The sequence below is a fragment of the Pipistrellus kuhlii genome, unplaced genomic scaffold, assembly GCF_014108245.1.
Source record: "Pipistrellus kuhlii isolate mPipKuh1 unplaced genomic scaffold, mPipKuh1.p scaffold_m20_p_38, whole genome shotgun sequence".
Lineage (NCBI taxonomy): Eukaryota > Metazoa > Chordata > Mammalia > Chiroptera > Vespertilionidae > Pipistrellus > Pipistrellus kuhlii.
This window is the reverse complement of record NW_023425538.1, coordinates 1,837,883-1,858,271: the sequence shown is the minus strand read 5'-3', so window position 1 is coordinate 1,858,271 and position 20,389 is coordinate 1,837,883. Positions and strand designations below refer to the sequence as shown.

Sequence of the window (20,389 nt, the reverse complement as noted above, 5' to 3'; positions counted from 1 at the left end):
CGTCACGTGGTCACTCACGGTCTCCCCGGCACTTCCCTCGGCTGCACTGAAGAGGGGCGCGTCCAATCAGAAACGCGCGGGCGAGGCCGCATTCCAGCCAGAGTGCGCCTGCGCACAGCGGGGGAGGTGGGGCCCAGCTCCAACACCGCGGGTTCGTGCCCGGCTGGGCCCTGGCGTGGAAGCCGGGCAGTGCAGGTACTGTGCGATCTGGGGGCGCGGCGCCTCCGCTGCCCTCCTTGTGTTGTCACCTCTGTCGGTAATGCGTCTCTACTTATGTTGTTCTCGGTCCCTCTATATCGCCATCCTCCCGCTTAAATGGTCACCATTCCGCCTCTGTCGCTGTCACCTTCCTTCTGTCGCTGTTGTCCCCTTTAAGCGCCCATTGCCACCAGAGCTCACAATTGCCCCTTGTAGTCGCCATTGGCGTCTTGTGTCACTGGCACTATTGATAAGAAATCCTCATTTCTCATAAACTCATATTCCCGTGTCACCTGCGCACGCCTTCTGTCACCCTCACTTTAAATCTTGTTCATGTTATGCTCGCCCCTGTGTCACCATCTCTCCCATGTCACGTTTGCTCCTCCAGCTGTCACCGTCCATGCCTCATGCTTCTGATTTTCCCCCTAAGGAGCTGCCCGCCTTACAGGGTTCCTTTCAAACCCGTCTCCAGCATTTGCCCACGTCACACACTCACCACCATTCGGGGGAGAGCCAGAATCCAGCTCCACCACCAAACTTCTGGGGAACCTTGGCTACCAATCACACAAGCTTCCTCGTCCATGAAATGCACACAGGACACCTACATCAGGGTGATTGGGAGGATTCTGCCAGTTCATTCTTGTGTTATGTCCAGTTTGACATGGCAATTTGGGCTAATATTGTTAGTAACCATATCACTCTCGCCCTGGTCCAATCACCTTCACCTCCTCATTGTTGCTCTCTCCCTGCCCCCACTTCTTCATTGCTCTGGCGTCAGTCACACACCCTATACCATGCATGATACCATCTACCATGGCAGCCACCCACATCACAATTTCTACATGGTCCTCACATCCGCCAAGCACCACACTTGAGGGGGTGGCCCATCAGACATCACGAATCTTGCTCAGGTATATAGTTAATCCTTATCTCTTTACCTTGTTGGATTGAGTGATCTGTACCCCCAAAAATTCGAGCATTTAGCTGGTACAGTGGTATGAGTTGAGGAGGGCGTGGTGGGGGGAGACTATAGGTAGCTCAGACCTAGACCTCCCTTGACTTCTAGAATTGAGGGACAGAGAGTTGAGGCAGGTCGCACCACACCTCAGTCAAGCGTCAGCAACAGAGTCCCCAGGTGGAATGGTAAGGATTTTATTCAGTCAGCGGGCCTGCGTGAGGCAGTGGAGGACAGTGGCCACAGTGTGTCCCTGGGTCTGAAACACTTGATTACAATCTTCATTCTAGCATTTATTTTTTATTTTTTAAAATATATTTTATTGATTTTTTACAGAGAGGAAAGGAGAGGGATAGAGAATTAGAAACATCCATGAGAGAGAAACATCGATCAGCTGCCTCCTGCACACCCCCTACCGGGGATGTGCCTGCAACCAAGGTACATGCCCTTGTCTGGAATCGAAACTGGGACCCTTCAGTCTGCAGGCCAACTCTATATCCCCTGAGCCAAACCAGTCAGGGATATATATATATAAAATATTACATATTATATAATTTATTTATTTTTAGAGAGGAAGGGAGAGGGAAAGAGAGATAGAAACATCAGTGGTGAGGGAGAATCATTGATCTGCTGCCTCTTCTATGCCCCCCACTGAGGATTGAGCCCCAAACCTAGGGCATGTGCCCTGACCGGGAATCAAATTGTGAGACCTCCTGGTTCATAGGTTGGCGCTCCACCACTAAGCCATGCCAGTCAGGCGAGTCTAGCATTTCATACTTAAATAATTGCACGATCTGGGCAGAAAGCTTAATGTGCTGTGCCTCAGTTTCATTCCTGAAACACGGGAATGAAAACACAAGTTATTCACTCAGCAACTATCTAGAAAGCATGTTCTAATGGCCAGCCCTGGCCTAGGCACTGGGCACACATCAGTGAACGAACCCAGAGATCTCTGCCCCATGGAGTGTACAATCTAGCAGGGAAAAGAGACAATCAGACAACAGGTAAGGAGGTTGTACGGTGTTTTAGGAGGGGGTGGAACTGCACGATAGAGGCTGTAGTTTTATTTTTTTATTTTTTATTATTTTTTTAATATATATATTTTATTGATTTTTTTAAGAGAGGAAGGGAGAGAGATAGAAAGCTAGAAACGTTGATGAGAGAGAAACATCGACCAGCTGCCTCTTGCAAACCTCCTACCGGGGATGTGCCCGCAACCAGTGTACATGCCCTTGACCGGAATCGAACCTGGGACCTTTCAGTCCGCAGACTGACGCTCTACCGCTGAGCCAAACCGGCTTCGGCAAGGCTGTAGTTTTAAATAAAGTGGTGAGAAAAGGTTTTCTGATGTGGTGATGTTTGAACAAAGACCCGAATTAAGGGAGAGTGGCGTGGCTGTCCTTTCAGACAGAGAGAACAGCAAACACCAAGGCCCTGAGGGGAGAACATGGAGTATTTAAGGGGTAGCAAGGAGGCCAGTGAGGGAGGCGAGGGCTGGAGGATGAGGTCAGTGGAGCGCTGAGGGCCATCAGTATGGCTCTGAGTGAGGTGGCGGGGGCCACTGGAGGATTTGGCGGAGGAGAGGGACACCATTGATGTGACATGATGTGACCCAAAGCAGCAGCCAAGTACCAGGATGGATTGGCAAGATCAGCCTGGTTGGAAGGAGCGCCAGAGTCCTCTTCTTAAAGCTGCACTCATAGCAGCATGCCTTTCGAATGGAAGAAGCTTCTCAAGGTCCTCTCAAGGATCGGAAGGGGGAGGGATATTGGTAGTTTTTGAAGGGCCAAAGCCACCTCTGGGTTCATTTGCTGTTGGGGAGAGAGGAGGGACAGGCATCTACTGAACTGCAGGTCATCAACAGCAGGAGAGGCACCTGTCAGCCCCATGGGCCTGAGGCAGACTGAGTTCAAATCCTGGCTCCACTGTCTCCTGGTTGTGTCCCTTCTAGTCCCACATCCTGCACTTTCACAGGCGCAGGCCTCCCTCCCAGGCGCCCTGTTTCTCTGTGCCTGAGGCGGTCTCGCAGTGTATCCTGGAGCAGAACTGAGCTCTGTTCAAATTCGGCCAGCAAGCTGACACTGCAGCGTAGGGAGTAATTTCCCTGAGCCTTCCCCGCATCTGAAAAACAGGGATAATAATGCTTTTCACCAGACATGTTGTGTTATTTTTGAATTCAGATACCCACCATTTTCTGTTGTAATGCCACCATTCTCCTCCCTGCTTTCTTTTTCTTCAAGACACGTTTTATGTGTCACTCACTGACCTTTGTCTCACTCCCCGCTGCCCCCAAATGCCATCTTTACCAGGGATTTTGTTTCTCTTCTATGCTGCATCTTCAATTTCCAGGCAGGGCTTGTCAGCAGGTAGTCACTGAATAAATACAAGTTGAATACCTAGATCAGTGGTCGGCAAACTGTGACTCGGGAGCCACATGTGGCTCTTTGGCCCCTTGAGTGTGGCTCGGTGGTAGAACCACTTCAACAAAGACTTGCCCCGGCCGAAAACCAAATTCTGCACTTGGGCCTCGAAGTTTCAGTCGCACTGTATGTGCACTCCCACACGTGGTATTTTGTGGAAGAGCCACCCTCAAGGGGCCAAAGAGCCGCATGTGGCTGGGGAGCCACGGTTTGCTGACCACTGACCTAGATGAGAACTGGCCACTGAGCACCTGCCATGTACTGTCCCTGTGTTGGGTGGTCATGGGCACACAGACGTGACTGAGACAGCCTCGCTCTGCCCTCATCTGTGTCACAGTCCAATGGGAGAACAGCTCCGACACCAGGCAGTGGCAGCCCAGAGGGTCAGGGCTAGGATGGAGAACCTCGGGGGACTGTCAGAGCCCAAAAGGGGTACCTGAACCCACTAGGGGTGAGGGAGGGCTTCCTGGCTAGATGGTACTGGAGTTGATAGGAGTGAGCAAGATGAAAGGAGAAGCTGTGGGAGGGTTGGTGGTAAACGTGGTTTCAGTTCAAGGAACCGAAAGACATTAAAAGTGGCTGGGTCACCAAGGATGGCGAGGGTAAGTTAGAGGGAAGATCGTTCGGACTCGGGTCCACAGTGAGGACACTGGGGGCCCACGGAGAGCTTTTGAGCGGGGATGGAAGACAAGTCAAACTCGGAGGGGTGTTAGAAGGGTTGAGTGAAGGCTGGAAAGGTGGCCAGGTTGAAGCCATGGGAGAGAAAAGGGGGAGGGGGTGGGAGAGACCCTCAGAAGGCCACGTGGACACATTGGGGGAGGGGGGGGTGGCGTTTAGGATGAAGCCAGGACTCCCCAGAGTCAGGGAGGGGTTTCTGGAGAAGCTGGCACACAGGCTGAGACCTGAAGGGTGGGTAGGACGGCTGTCCTTAGAATGGGGACCCGGAGAAGGAGCAGGTTTGGGAGATGCTAAGAGGAGTTGGAGACAGTGGGTCTAAGGGGGCTGGGGACACCTTGAGGGAGGTGTCTAGAAGGCATGAGACTTGCAGAGCTGAGTTCAGGGAAGAGGTGAGAGTTGGAGCTGGCTTTGGTGTCAGAAAGGGGACTGGAATCTGCAATGGTGGGGTCCCTAGAGGACATGGCACTTTGTCCTGAAGGCAGTGGGGCCCACAGAGGGGTTTTGAGCAGGGATGGGACAGCTTAGATTTTTGAGTTCCAAATCAGAAGTACTCACCATTCAAGATGGGTTTTATTTTCACCTATTTCATTGTTTTTCAGACCGGGTACCTTCTAGGGAGGAGTCTTTGGAAATAAAAGTTCTGCTAAAACTAAAACAAAAAAGTTTACAAAACCAGTACTCTGTTTTGTTTTCTGTAGACTTAATCACAGACAATTGATTGTTCAGGCCAAAGATCAAGGGAAAATTGGCTCCTTTAAACCCGAGAACATTTCCATTTGAGCCACATGGAGGGGCCACGGGTTTGTGGGTGCTTCCTGGGGTGTGGCCTGTCCGGGGCCTCAGCAGCGACGTGGCCCCCGCCCTCCTTTGCACTCAGACGACTTGAATCAACCTTGAATTCTACTGTCAGGTTGAGATGCCGTGACCTGCTCCTACTCCGTCGGTTCCGGGCTGAGAACACAAGCTGATTATCATTGTGTGTCAAACACGGGTCACTGGACTCTAGAGGGACAGGTAAGAAAACTCTTCTCAGAGATGTCCATTCTGTTCCATTTCTCCTGTACGTATGCTGGCACTGCAGGGGGTAGGGCAGATGAACAAACCAGGCCCAGTCTTGGTGTTTCGGGGGACACACAGATTATCTGTGATCAAGTAGGAGAGGGGACATACAGATCTCACAGCCGCTGTGTCTGGAGGTTCTGTGATGCCTGCCTGCCGCGGATGGATCCATTGACTTCCCAGCAAATGTGAGGTTGGTATCCAAGTCGCCCGCTGTCTGGGAATGAAAGTGAGGCTCAGAGAAGGGAGCTGAGGCCTGGATGCCAGGCTCTGGGACGTGAGATCCACCAGCCACTGTACTCCAGACAGTGTCTAAACTGTGAGATGATCCCATTTTATAGATGAGGCCAGCAGGGCTCAGAAAAGGAAAGTCCCATGCCTGAGGTGACTCCTGAAGAAAGTGACCGTGCGGGATTTGAACCCTGGACTCTCCAATCCAAAGCTGTGGAGGAGGGGTCAGATCTCTTTCCCCAGCCCACCCAGTGGAGTGTTCTCAGAGCTGGACTAACGCTTCTCAAAAGCCTTGTGCGTTCTGCTTCCTCCTTTCCTGCGGTGGTGTCACAAGCAGGGAGGACACAGGTCAGGGGACAGGATATCCCATGGGCTGGAGGGGGGACGCTTGCTGGCAGAGGTGCAAGGAAGGGGAGCATAAGGACCAGCCTGGTCATTGCACTGGAGCCCCCCACCCCACCCCCTGTGGGGGCTTTAGGAACCTGGGGCCACAGGAGACCGGCTGAGGACAACGCTGGCACCTGCCAGCCTGGCTCCGTGGCTCTGCTGCTCCAGCCCTTCGGCTTCATCCTGCCTGTCCCCCTGGGTCTGGGGTGGGAGTGCCGGATACTTCTCCGACTGAACTCAGTCCTTTTCTGAAGACTAGAATGGGTGGGGGGGGGGGGGGGAGCTCCAGCTAGGAGCCTGAGCCTCATATTTTAATTTCCATAGACGTCCTATGTGCATTTCAAAAATTAAATAGCAACTGAACGGCAACCACCATGCTGGGGTTCGGGGTAGTAATGATGCCTTTTTTCTTTTCTTTTTGTGGCTGTTAGCCTTGACACGCCACATTTAATCAGAACCTCCTACATGCCCATTCTGTGCACTTGATATGTATTAGTCCTTTAGTTTGAAGGACCCACCTGGATAGATTTTTTTTAAATATATTTTTTATTGATTTCAGAGAGAGAGATAGAAACATCAATGATCAGAGAGAATCATTGATTGGCTGCCTTCTGTATGCCCCCCACTGGGGACTGAGCCCGCAACCGAGGCATGTGCCCTCGACTGGAATCGAACATGGGACCCTTCAGTCCGCAGGCTGATGCTCTGTCCACTGAGCCAAACCAGCTAGGGCCATTCATTTTTTCTTTATTCCTGCTTTTTTCCTCAAATTTGCTCCTCCTCAACCTTTCCTAGCTCAGCTCAAGCCTTAACCCCTGGAGCCATCCTCAACTCCATCCTTTACCTGGATTCTGCATCCAATTGGATTAGAGGTCCCATCAGCTCCACCTTTATACTATAGCCAGACTCCATCCAGTCTCCTCCCTGGGGCTGTCCCCATCCCATCTCCCTGTTCCAGCCCCTGTACCCCCTCCCCCAGTCTGTTCACCACACAGCCAGGGGGCACCTGCACACCACACCAGTTGCCATGGCTGTGGTTTAAAACGACAGAAGTTTCTTCTCACATTTCTGGAGGCTAGAACTCCAAGATGAAGGTGTTGGTGAAGGCATGCCGCCCTCCCCAGGCTCTGTTCCCTGGCTCTCCCAGAATCTGGGGGCTCAGGCATAGCTGGGTTTACGGCTGCGTCACTCCAAACTCGTCTGTCTCTGAGACACCTGTCCTTCGATTTAGGGCCTACCCAGATAATCCTTAATTAGATTAGCTCTGCAAAGACTTTTTTTTCTCTTTTAAGTTTTACTTTTCAATTAGTTTACATTTAGTATTATTTTGTATTAGTTTCAGGTGTACAACCATATTCTTCATCAAATGTTCCCCTAATATTCCCAGTACCCCCCTGGCATCATGCATAGTTATTACAATATTACTGACTGTGTTCCCTATGCTGTCCTTTACACCCCTGTGTCTATTCTGTTACTACCAATTTGTACTTCTTTTTGTTTGTTTGTTAATCCTCACTGGAGGACATTTCTCCCATTGATTTTTCTTTTTTTCTTTTTTTTATTGATTTTTACAGAGAGGAAGTTAGAGGGACAGAGAGCTAGAAACATCGATGAGAGAGAAACATCGACCAGCTGCCTCCTGCACACCCCCCACTGGGGATATGCTCGCAACCAAAGTACATGCCTCTGACCGGAATCGAACCCAGGACCCCTCAGTCTGCAGGCCGACGCTCTATTCACTGAGCCAAACCGGTTTCAGCTCTCCCATTGATTTTTAGAGAGTGGAAGGTAGGGAGAGGGAGAGAGAAACACCAATGTGAGAGAGACACTACTGTGCACAGGCTGACTCTAATCAGTTAGCCACATTGGCCAGAGCCCAATTTTAGAAAGAGAGATAGAAACATCATAATCCCTTCACCTTTTTCATCTCCCCTCTGGCACCCATCAGTCTGTTCTTTGTAAGGACCCTTTTTCTGAGTGTCACACTCACAAGTTCCAGGGGTAATGCCCACATCAGATAAATCTTTTTTGAGGCCACAGTTCAGCCTACCATATCACCAAAGGCAGAACCCGCCTCTGCCCAGGCCCTGTCCTTACCATGGTCCAGGTCACCCTGTATGATCAGCTCCTGTCACCTCCCAGGCCCATCCTCTCTGCCTCTCCTGCGCGCCTCCTGTGCTAAAGACGCACTGGCCTCCTTCTGCTTGGAACACTTCCCTAAGGAAGTCCAGGTAGCTCCTTCCCTCCCCTCCTTCAAGTTTTTTTCTTAGGTTACCCTTCCCTGAGAGGCCTCCCCTGACTTTAATTAAAATTTCAAACAACCCCAACCCCACCCTTACCCCTCTCACTCCTCCCTGATTCTCTATATACTTATTACTATAATTTACATGTAATTTACTTGCTTTGCTGTTTGTCTTTCCTCAGGTCTGTTTTGTTCACAGCATTATTCCCAGTGCCTAAAACAATACCAAGTACCCAGATACTCAATAAATATGTGTAAAATTCTTGAAGAACTTTATGAAAAGCAAATGCTATTGTTGCCATGCCCATTTTGCAGATGGAGAAACTAAGGCACAGTTGCATTGTCATTTTTCAAGGTCATACAGTCACATAAGTGTGGAGGCTCATGTATGAATCAGACACCTGGCCCTGGCACCCACCTCACCAGTACTAGTGTTTAGCTTTGATGAAAGTACAACAGAAGTTACCACTAAGCCCCTCATTCCAGTCCCTGTGATCACTATAGAATCTGAAAGCCAAAAGGTCGCTACCATTTCAGTGCACTCCCTCTGTTTTCTTCCCATTTGGGGTTTACTAGAGGCATCCCTAGGCTCAGTGTGTTCAGTCCTATCCCTCACTCTCCAAGCCTCACTGCTCCCTCAGTTTTGCTCTTGTTCACCTCACCTTTCCTAATTTCACATCTGCTGTTCCAACCCCTTAATCTTAATACAACATTTCTCACCAAGGCCTTTGCAAATAAATAAAAGGCAAGTCCTGGCTGGTGTGCTCAGTGGTTAGAGTGTCAGCTCACGGACCAAAGGGTCACGGGTTCAGGTTCAGGGTCAAGGGCACCTACCTGGTTGGTGAGTTTGCTTCCAGCCCTTGGTGGGGGCACATGCAAGAGGCAACCAGTCCATGTGTCTCTCACATCAACATTGCTCTCTCTTCCCACTCCCTCCTCCCTTCCACTCTCTCTGAAAAAACAATGGAAAAAATATCCTCAGGTGAGAGTTAACAAAAAAATAAAAGGCAAAAGTTGTTTCCTGCCCCATACCTCCTTCCCCACCCTGAAACTCGGCTACCAACCCTCTAAGACTGTTATCTCCTGTGCCCTCTGCTTCTGGTGATCCCAGATAACCTTGGCCTGTTGCCATTTCTTACATTTGTCTCCCTGCAGTGAGAGGATGTGTCTAGCTGAGCTTTACCTTCCCCAACCTGGGATCCTGAAAATAGAAACACACCAAAAACGCAGTTCTCGCCCACCCCCAAGTCCCACTCTCAAGGCAACCACTTCTGATGCTCTTCTCTCAAAAATATACTTTTCTACACTTATCTCTCAACTTCCTGCCTGCCTGGGGGAAGGGGGTCCTGCCCCCTTTCATTGACCGAAGTGGCTGGGGAAGGCTTCTCCAATTTATATCTGCATAAATCCTCTTTGGGAGATAAGGGACTGAGATTCAGAAACTATTTTTAAAAGAATCCCTATTAGTTGGCTTTTTTAAAAAAATGATAAATCAAGTAAAATAAACTCCAACAGAAAACCCACCCTGGTCTTCCCATCCAGAGCGTGGGCTGTTACCCCACTTTGACGTCTCCATTTTCTAAGTTTTTAAAACATTAACTTACGCCGGTTTGGCTCAGTGGATAGAGTGTCGGTCTGCGGACTGAAAGGTCCCAGGTTCGATTCCGGTCAGGGGCATGCACATTGGTTGCCAGCACATTCCCGGTGGGGGGTGTGCAAGAGGCAGCTGGTCAATGTTTCTCTCTCATCGACATTTCTAGCTCTCTATGTCTCTCCCTTCCTCTCTGTAAAAAATCAATAAAATATATTTTTTAAAAAATGTGTAAAACATTAACTTATGTGTTTATGTTTGATTAGGCAATGTATGCCTGTGGTACAAAACCTCACAAGGTCTGTACACGAGGAAAGATGGGGGGGTGGGGGGAGGTGTCTTTTTTTTTTTCTTTTTTAAATTCTCACCCGAGAGTATTTCTCATCGATTGTAGAGACAGGGGGAGAAGCATCCCTTGGATGCCTCCCCTCACCCCCCAGCAAACTGCCTGGCTGTAGGCAGGAGGCTGTGCCCAGCCCCGCTGCCCTGGGGGACCGGGGCCCCTTTACCTGTGGCTTCCCTACCTAGAACGGGGGCTCTGGGGTCGGGGGCTGCAAAGAGATCCCCCAGCTCCGTATTCTCTCCCCCACCCTCCATGCCCCCGCCGCCAGGCAGGCGGAACCATACCTGGGGCCGGCCCCCAGGCCCTGCGCAGACTCCCTGCTGCAGTGGGCGGAGCCTCCGCGGTCCCGCCCCGCCTTCCCTCGCCCCCGTTCAGCCAGTCGGGGCAGAAGCTGGGGCCCCGCGGAGTAAGCAGCTGCGGCTCGCAGACCAAAGCCGAGGCCCCTCGGGTAGGGGAGGGGAGGAGGGCTGGGGGTGGGCTGGGAGCTGGTGGGAGGCCCGGGATGGCCCTGGGCTCCCGGCCTGAGCGGGCTGGTGGGCACCTGAGGGTCAGAACCGAGGAGCCACCTGGAAGATGCTCCCGGGGCCGGAGAGCCAGGCATGAAGGTGTGGGGCTCCACCGAGCTGACCGCGTCCCAGGCTGTCTCTTTGGGAATGTGGAGATTAGAGCTCAGAGAAGGAGCTAGTGGGTTGCATAATGGACACTGAATGGGCGGCTGCCGCATATAGTTGGGAAGAAAGCTAGAGGCGTTAGAGCTTGAGAGATTTCGAAATCCCTGCTGACCAAAGGTCTGCTTCCTCCTTTTGGGCTGGCCGGCTTCATGCCAGTGACCCCCGTGATCATCGGCAGAAACCCAGTGGATCCCGTGACCCCCACAGTTATCAGCCTTCTGTGGTGTCTTCCAAAAGCCCAGGACACCCCTCACAGTGCCAGCTTTTGTTCCCACAGATTGGAGACCCTGCTACACCCCCTTTCCTACCGCACTCCGCGTGCCGCTGGCTGCCTGCAAGATGAAGCATAAAGTGATGTATCAGGAGGTAGGTGGATGGGGCCCCAGTGGGGAGGAACTGGGCACAGGGGAGAGTAGGGGCTCCCATGTCACCCCAAAACCGTCCTTGTTGTTCCCCAGCTGAAGTTCTTGGCTGAGGAGCCCGCCAGCGGGCTGCGACTGAATAAGTTCGAGGCATTGAAGGCTGCCGAGAAGGTAGGAGCCCACTGCCACCCTTGGTCTGTCTCAGGCGTGGGCTGGGCTGTGCCCTGGGCTGGCTGACCCCCTCTTCTCACAGAGAGCCCGCTGCGGCCTGGTGGTCCTCATCCTGGCGCTTGTGGGTTTCATCGCTGTGATGATTCAGCTCTTATGGGGATACGGCAACTTTCATCTCTTTGGAGGCAACCAGTCCCCAGAACCCTACCTTGACCACTGCGAGTAAGTGGGGAAACGGAGAGCCTGGGATGGTGCGGGGAGAGGCCCTGACAAGCCAGGGACACTCAGTCACACCAGGAAGGGCCGGTATCACCCAGTGCCGGTGACTGGGAGGTGATTGTAGACTCCCAAGTGCACCGTCACAGGTTCTTCCCTGCATGCCCACCCCATCCCCTGACACTGTTCCCATGGCAGCCACAGCATCATCTTCTGTCCAGGTGTGCGAAGAGACAGGCACACACAGACACACACTGCATCATCTGTCCACATACACACACACATCCACATCCACACCTTCCTTTCACACCTCTAGCCAGACAAATGCGTGCCTTCAGAGGATCGACTACAGGCACATCCTGTGCGGGCGGGCAGACGGGTGAGCAGGTGGTCAGCTATGCCTGATCCCAACCCCGCTCCCTGTCCCGCAGAGCAGTGCTGGTGGAGAGCATCCCGGAGGGCCTGGACTTCCCTGGGGCCTCCGTGAGCAACCCCTCCACCAGCCAGGCCTGGCTGGGCCTGCTCGCCCGGGCCCACAGCAGCCTGGACGTCGCCTCCTTCTACTGGACCCTCACCAGCAATGACACCCACACTTGGGAGCCCTCTGCCCAGCAGGTACCTGGCCACCCGCGCCCTGGTGGGAGGCGTTAGGAGTGGGGTGAAAGGGATTTCCCTGCAGCCCAGGACACAGGCAGGCATGTCTCATTCAACGGGTTGGACACGGGTGTTTGGAAGCGGCTGTCTTCACCTGGCCCTCTGGACCGGGGCGTTGGTCGCCTTTGAATGTCGGGTGTGGGTTTGTTACCAGGCATTAGGCTGGCAGATGTCACTTACTCACAGCTGCCCCGACCCTGTCACACCGAGAAATGGAAGAGCCGAGAGAGGAACAGCCCAGCCCCTAGCCGGTTGCCGCTTCCCTTGGGCAGGTCACCTCCGCTCTCGCTTCAGTTTCCCCATCTGTGGAATGGGGCCAGTGTGTAACGCCCACCCCTCAGGAGGATGCAACGGGCCAAGCCATGCAAACTATAGCGTGGTGCCGGACAAGTGAGCCCTTTATAAGCGTTTGTTGTTACTAGATTCTTGTTATGGTCTGCAGACAAACCTAAAAACCATAAAACTTCAAGGTCTGGGGAGGAACAGTCTAGGTGGGTCACCCCTTCATTGAAAAATGCAGACGTTTCCCCTTTTTTTCTCTTCCTGCCGCCTCTTTCTGTGAGGAATGGGCTTAAATGCATTTACACGGGGGGGGGGCACCCGAAAAAAATGACAAGCGTTAGAAACGATAGGTCCTCGCACTCACTCCTTGCTGCTCCCACTGGAGTGGTTCAGAGCACAAGCACAGGCCAAAGAGGCAGGCAGTCTGGGTTCAAGTCCCGCTTCTGCCCTGAGTCCGGCTCTTCCTCACGGGCACCGCGGGGATGTGACCCAGACTTGCCTCCTCGGCGAGAGAGGTGAGAATTCAGTGAGTTCCTCGTGAAGGGCTTAGAGCAGCCCCTCTCACAGTAGGAAGGAGGGAATCATGGGCTGTTACTGTTACTGCTATTGGCATCACCAAGCCTCACCTGTACCTTCCCAGACCCCCAGCCCAAGCCAAACCCTCAGTGTCTGAAGGTCCTGGTGGCACCAGGCATTGACACTTCCAAGGTGGGATCTTGGGAAGGTCCCTGGAATGGCACAGGAGAGGCAGGGAGGCCCTGACGAAGCTCAGAGTGGCCAGTTATTAAAACAGATAAAGATTTTACCATCTTAGCCGAAACCGGTTTGGCTCAGTGGATAGAGCATCCGCTTGGGGACTGAAAGGTCCCGGGTTCGATTCTGGTCAAGGGCATGTACACTGGTTGCGGGCACATCCCTATTGGGGGGTGTGCCGGAGGCAGCTGGTCAATGTTTCTCTTTCATCGATGTTTCTAGCTCTCTATTCCTCTCTCCCTTCCTCTCTGTAAAAAATCAATAAAATATATTTTTTTTTTAAAAGATTTACCATCTTAACCTGTAAAGCCATCCCTAGGTATACAGGCTAATAAAAGCCACTCACTCCTGATCTTATCTGGAAGCCCAGTATCAAAACAACCCATGGGCCCTAACCGGTTTGTCTCAGTGGATAGAGCGTCAGCCTGCAGACTCAAGGGTCCCAGGTTTGATTCTGGTCAAGGGCATGTGCCTTGGTTGTAGGCACATCCCCAGTGGGGGAGGGGGGTGCAGGAGGCAGCTGATTGATGTTTCTCTCTCATTGGTGTTTCTAACTCCATCCTTCTCCTTTCCTCTGTAAGAAAATCAGTAAAAATATTTTTTAAAAAACAAACAAAACCCCATGGGGGTGCTGTGTGGGGTTGGAGAGCTGGCTGGACCAGCCCCTCAGAGGCTCTCTCCCCACTGACCCTGTACCCCCTTCCCAAGGGTGAGGAGGTCCTCCGGCAGCTCCAGACCCTGGCACCCCGAGGTGTGAAGGTTCGCATTGCTGTGAGCAAGCCCAGCGCGGCCCAGCCTCAGGCGGACCTGCAGGCCCTGCAGCAGAGCGGTGAGCTGGGCAGCGGGGCTGGGCTGGGCTGGGCTGGGCTGGGCTGGGCTGTCCAATCGGCCCCTGACCGCCACCCCTGTCGGCTGCAGGTGCCCAGGTCCGCACTGTGGACATGCAGAAGCTGACCCACGGCGTCCTGCACACCAAGTTCTGGGTGGTGGACCAGACCCACTTCTACCTCGGCAGTGCCAACATGGACTGGCGCTCCCTCACCCAGGTCTGCCTGCTCCCTGCCCACCCCCTTTCCAGGCCACTCCCTGCTCCACAGGGGCCAGCCTCCAGCTACACCCCTCTTCAACCCCAGACTTCTCTCTTCAGTCCTCAATGGCTTCCTTCCCACTTTCTACCAGGAAAGCCCCCACATCCAGCCCTCTGCTGCCCTCCACTTGGCACGGAAGCTGGGGGCTTCCTCTGGTCCCAGTGACAGCGGCCAGGCCCTCTGCAGGGCATTCAAGGCCCAGGCCACCCCTCTGGGCTTCATCCATTCTCTGGGAGCCTCCTCTAGGCCCAGCTCTGTTCTGGGTAATGCCGGGAAAACGGAGGGAGCAGATGGACCTCTCCGAACGCCCAGCCCAGTCACCAGGCGGTGTCAGCCCAGAGGAGTCAAGGCTGGGGTGGGGGAAGCACAGGCAGAGAGGTCCGAGCCAGGAAGTTGGCCCCACGCTGGGGTATCAGAAAGGCTCTCAAAGGAGCAATAGCTAACTGATAACTGGAGGATCTGTAGGAACCAGCACAAGGCAGGATAGAGGGAATAGCTCAGAGATGATCATTTGCTCAGCCTCTGATCTCACCAACTCCTTGGGGAGATGCTGAACATAAAGCTGTGGCTGAGACATCCCTGCCGTCTTCCCTCCCAGTCCAATGGGAGATGGGTTTGCCACCAGGGAGAGTGATGAGGGAAACCCAAGGGACCGGGAGAGCCCAGAGGAATGCCTGAAGCCACCTGGGCAGTCAGGGGAGGCGTCCTGGAGGAGGAAACTAGCAGCTGAAACCTAGGAATAAGCAGGAACTCCCTCATCAGAGGGTGGAAGAAAACCTGGAGCTTTAGGAAGACATTGATTTTCATAAAAATTTGACTGAAGATATTAATCTTGAGTCAAGTTCATGCCCATTCCAGGCGGGCAGCACCATCCCGCCAACCTGGCCCCCGTCCTATGACACCCTCTACAATCAAAAGACACCGATGGATATCTGCCTCAACGGCACCCGTGCTCAGGCCTACCTGGCGGTGGAGATATGGGGGGGGGGGGGGAGCTGAGGGGCAAAAAGAAGGGAGAGAGCCCTCCCGGCATGGCTCAGTGGTTGACCTATGAACCAGGAGGTCACGGTTCGGTTCCCGGTCAGGGCATGTGCCAGGGTTGTGGGCTCAGTCCCTAGTGTGGGGCGTTCAGGAGGCAGCCAATCAATGATCCTCTCTCATCATTGGTGTTTCTGTCTCTCTCTCCCTCTCCCTTCCTCTCTGAAGTCAATTAAAAAATATATAGGCGGTCCTCGGGTTACATCAGACTCAATGTACGTCATTTTGTGGTTACATCAACCATCTTCCATTCATTTATTTTTAAAAAAGAATTCCATCATTTTGACGTCTGTACATATGGGCTTTATAGTTTTTTATTATTTATTTACCACAAGTAAGGGTCAGAAATCGTTATATTTCTTTCAAAAAATGTTTTTTTTTACTGATTCACTTCATTACTGCTGGGTATGTACTCCATGTGAGTGACGCAGGTGCTTATGTAGGTGGGTTCCAACTTACGGTGAAAATCACGTTATGTCGTGCCATGGCAACGGATCTCCAACAGAACCCGAGGACCTACTATATATTAGAGAGAAAAAAAAAAGAAGAAGGGAGAGAGAGGATTTTGAGGGGCATGGGAAGGAAGAGGCTGCTGTGGACATGAAACCACTGCCCCTGACCCAGCACTCCCCTCCCACAGGTCAAGGAGCTGGGCGTGGTCATGTACAACTGCAGCAGTCTGGCCAAAGACCTGACCAAGATCTTCGAGGCCTACTGGTACCTGGGCCAGGCGGGCAGCACCATCCCGCCAACCTGGCCCCCGTCCTATGACACCCTCTACAATCAAAAGACACCGATGGATATCTGCCTCAACGGCACCCGTGCTCAGGCCTACCTGGCGGTGAGTCTGAAGGAAGAGAGGCCTGTCACACCCTGGCCACGTGCGCTCACACAATCTCCATCCAGCCCTGCCCAGGGATGGTGGGGCGGGGGTCCATCCAGCCCTGCCCAGGGATGGTGGGGCGGGGGTCCATCCAGCCCTGCCCAGGGATGGTGGGGCGGGGGTCCGGACCACTGGCCCTCACTCCTGCTCGCTCTACTTGGTCAGGGGCCTGGGCTATTCCCAACCTCACGAGGCCTCAGTTTCATCTAGACCACATGTGTCAAACACAAGGCCCGCGGGCCAAATCCGTCCCTCCAGGCCTTGCAATGTGGCCCGCACCACGCTGTCATCACTGCACTCCGCGGCGTTTCCATCACAATGACAGTTTATGACTGTTCAGTAAACCATTCGGCCCGCGATTTAGGCTGGATTTTAGATTTTGGCCCCTTCTCTGATTGAGTTCGACACCCCTAATCTAGACAATGTTAACAACCTCTTAGGGCTTGCATGGGCCGGCTCTACCTCTCCATTAGCCCTAAATCCAGTTGAAAATTCCGTTCCTCAGTCACACTAGCCACAGTCCAACTGCTCAGCGACCACATGCAGCCAGCGGCTACCTGCAGGAAGTGCAGGTACAGAGACATTTCCAGCGCTGCCGAACGTTCTGCTGGACAGCGCCCGCTGTCGCTGTGGTGGATCCTGAGCGCTCTAGACAAGGCCTGCTATTGTGGGGTTTGTTTTGTTTTGGTAATTCTCATACAAGGATATTTTTCCATTGATTTTTTATTTTTATTTTTATTTAGAGAGAGTGGAAGGGAGAGGGAGAGACAGAGAAACATCGATGTGAGAGAGACACTGATTGGTTGCCTCCTGCACACTAGAGATTGAGCCTGCAACCAAGGTATGTGCCTTGAGCAGAATCAACCTGGGACCCTTCAGTGCATGAGATGATCTCCAACCAAGTGAGCTACACTGTCCAGGGCAAGGCACTGCTCTTTTTAGCTATTGATATTTTTACTAGTTGGGCTGGCCAACCTCGTCCCCTTTGGTCCCCCCAAACAAGTCACTTAGCCAAGCCCAGTCATTGTCGGGGGGCTCTACAAGGTGTATGGATGCTGGGGTCCTATACTCCAGTGGTCTCCCACAGGGGATTGAGGGTTCCCCCTCTCAGAACCTGAGTTTGCTCACCTGTCCTGAGGCTGGAGAGAGCTGGGTAACGGGCCTGGTGTGGCATGGGGCCTGTGAGTGAGTCAGGGATGAAAGCGGTTAGATCAGAGATCCTCACACCTGAGCGTGCATCAGAACCACGGGGAGTGCCCTAGCGGTTTGGTTCCGTGGATAGAGCATCAGCCTGCGAACTGAAGGGTCCCAGGTTCAGTTCAGATCAAGGGCACATGCCTGGGTTGGGCTCAATCCCCAGTAGGGGGCGTGCAGGAGGCAGCTGATCAATGATTCTCTCGCATCATTAATGTTTGTCTCTCTCTCCCTCTCCCTTCCTCTCTGAATCAATTGAGAGAGAGAGAGAGAGAGAGAGAGAGGAGAGAGAGAGAGAGAACACCACTGGGAGTGCTATTTCACCAGATTCCTGGGCTCCCCCTCAGCACCCTCATTCAGGATGCCATGTGTAGTGAGGCCCATAAATTTGCAGTTCTAACAAGTTCCCACCAGTTGATGCTGTTAGTGTGGATCGGGGACCTTTTGTCTTGAACCACTGGGTTAGAGCATAAATTCTGGAACCAGGCAGCTGGTTCAAATCCTTATCAGCTGTGTGACTCAGCCAAGTCTCAGTTTCCTCACCTGTGAAATGTCACAATCTTCCTTCCCCTTCACGGCGGCTGCGGAGTCAGCGAGACCGCAGGGCCTGGCTGGTGACAAGCTGGCTGTGATGGCACCCCTGACATGACACGTCTTACCTGTCCCCTCGCCCCCAGAGTGCGCCCCCACCGCTGTGTCCGAGTGGCCGCACCTCAGACCTGAATGCTTTGCTCGACGTGGTGGACAATGCTCGGAGCTTCATCTACATCGCAGTCATGAACTACCTGCCCACCATGGAGTTCTCCCACCCACGCAGGTACTGCTGGTGGGTGGGCAGGGAGCCAGGGAGTGGGAGAGGGAGTGAAGGGCCCAGAAAGCAGGCAGTGGCGCCGAGGCAAGGGGACAGAGGGAGGTGAGGCGATGGGAGAGGCAGAGGAGACAGAGGTAACGGGGAGAGGGGCCGGGTGCTCCAGACAAGGGCAGAGGGGCCAGAGAAAAGGATGAGAATATTGGGGGGAGCGGGATGAGATGGGGCCTGGAGGCCAAAGGCAGGGGGTATAGGATTTCTGGAGGAAGGAAGCAGGGAGCATGGCTGGGACAGATGAGGGCTGGGGAATGGGGCTAAGAGTTTTCGGGTGTGGGGCGGCAGGGTTGGGGAGCTCAGAGAAAGTAGTAGGAGCAGCAGACATGATGATGGAAAGCCTGGGTTTGGGGGGCAGGAAGGGGAGCCAGAATCGGGGTGTAAAGGATGTGGTATTTTAGGAGGCAGGCCCGGGAGTCAGAGACGAGTGGTCTTAGGGCTCAGGGGCGGTTCATCCACCAGCCTCGCTCCATGAAGCTGAGTGAGGCTGGTGGATGAGCCGCCCTCTGCACCCTGCGTCCCTCCCCCAGGTTCTGGCCGGCCATCGATGACGGGCTGCGGCGAGCTGCCTACGAGCGGGGCGTCAAGGTGCGCCTGCTGGTCAGCTGCTGGGGCCACTCGGACCCGTCCATGCTGGCCTTCCTGCTCTCCCTGGCCGCCCTGCGCAAGAACCACACCCACTTCGACATCCAGGTGGTAAGCACGGCCCAGCCCTCGCCGCAGCCCCGTGTGGGCGGCACTGGGCACAGGGTGCTTGTGGAGCTCACCGAACGGCCCAGGTGAACCTGCGGTGATGGGGAGACTGTGCGTGAAGCCCAGGTTTTTGGGGGAGAACGGGGGGCGGGTAGAGGGTGAGGGTGGGATGGGAGTGTCCAGAGGAAACAGCTGCCCAGCCTGAGGGGTCACGGAAGGCTGGCTGGACAGGGGGACATCTGAGGTGAGACCTAAGGGACCGTTCTAAGGAGCCCCCTAGGAGTCATGCTGGAGGCATGGGGGCAGGGGAAGCAGTTGGGCCCTCCCAGCCGGCGTTGCCCGAAAGCCACCCCTCCAGCCTGTTCTGGCCTGTGGGCTTCACGGAGTCCCCAGTCCTACAGACCTGCCCCCTCCCCACCCCCTGCTCCGGGGAACCTCTCCAGGGGTCTTCAAACTACGGCCCGCGGGCCACATGCGACCCGCAGAGGAGTCTGATCCGGCCCGCCAGGTTTTTTGGGCAGTGAGCGCAGCCAAGGTGTTATAGTAGGAATTAGTAGTTCATATAGTCCAGCCCTCCAGCTCTCTGAGGGACCATGATCTGGCCCCCACTTTAAAAAGTTTGAGGACCCCTGGCCACACACCCCACTGCTTCCATCCTCCCCTCTCCCCCAGAAACTCTTTGTGGTCCCTGCGGACAAGGCCCAGGCCCACATCCCATATGCCCGAGTCAACCACAACAAGTACATGGTGACCGAAAGTACCGCCTACATCGGTGAGTGTCCGAGCACCGCAGGGGGTGGGAGAGGGTCCCAGCACCACCGCCACAGGCCCTGACTCCGCCCCTGCCCTGTAGGAACCTCCAACTGGTCTGGCAGTTACTTCACCCAGACGGCGGGCACCTCACTGCTGGTGAGCGGGGAGAATGGCCTGCGGAGCCAGCTGGAGGCTGTTTTTCTGAGGGACTGGGACTCCTCTTACAGCCACGACCTCAACACCTCAGCTGACAGCATGAGCAACGCCTGTCGCCTGCTCTGAAACCGTCCCAGCAGACAGGCCCAGGCCTTCACGGCCCTCACAGACCCAGATGTCCTAGGTCATGGCCCTGTCCCCACAGCCCTGCTTCTGTCTGTCCCGTTGTGGCTCCACGGGCCCCCTTGCTCTCCCACCTCTACCTTCGCCCCCAGTGGCCTGATGCTGTGGCCCCAGATCCCAGCTGAACTGGGGAGGGAGCAGCCCCAGAAGTGGGGTTGCATCCTGGGCCAGTCTCCCGGCCTCCCCCTTCCCCAGGGCAAAGCAGGCCCAGGTTCTAAGAAGTAAATAACTTGTCTGTACAGTCTCTGCCTGACTGAGTGGTGTGAGGTGGGTGTTGGGATCGGGGACAGCCAGCATGGGCCTCTGGTGGGAACATGAGCATGTAC

The 20,389-nt window shown here is 54.0% G+C and overlaps 1 protein-coding gene across 3 annotated transcripts; it reads left to right on the top strand.

Annotated features, from left to right (window-relative positions):
- The first annotated feature begins 81 nt into the window (after positions 1-81).
- PLD3 (phospholipase D family member 3) lies at positions 82-20,304 on the top strand. 3 transcript variants are annotated; one of them, XM_045570865.1, is made up of 13 exons: positions 82-195; positions 5,162-5,265; positions 11,053-11,141; positions 11,234-11,308; positions 11,391-11,530; positions 11,956-12,139; positions 13,922-14,042; positions 14,132-14,259; positions 15,980-16,180; positions 18,094-18,233; positions 18,809-18,974; positions 19,644-19,743; positions 19,825-20,304. In XM_045570865.1, exons 3-13 carry the CDS (start codon positions 11,115-11,117, stop codon positions 20,004-20,006), a joined length of 1,464 nt encoding a protein of 487 aa, XP_045426821.1. In that variant the 5' UTR covers positions 82-195; positions 5,162-5,265; positions 11,053-11,114; the 3' UTR covers positions 20,007-20,304. The 3 variants fall into 3 exon arrangements, with proteins under 3 accessions (XP_045426821.1, XP_045426822.1, XP_045426820.1); XM_045570866.1 differs by lacking the exons at positions 82-195; positions 5,162-5,265 and adding an exon at positions 239-256; XM_045570864.1 differs by lacking the exons at positions 82-195; positions 5,162-5,265 and adding an exon at positions 10,401-10,552.
- The last annotated feature ends 85 nt before the right edge of the window (positions 20,305-20,389 follow it).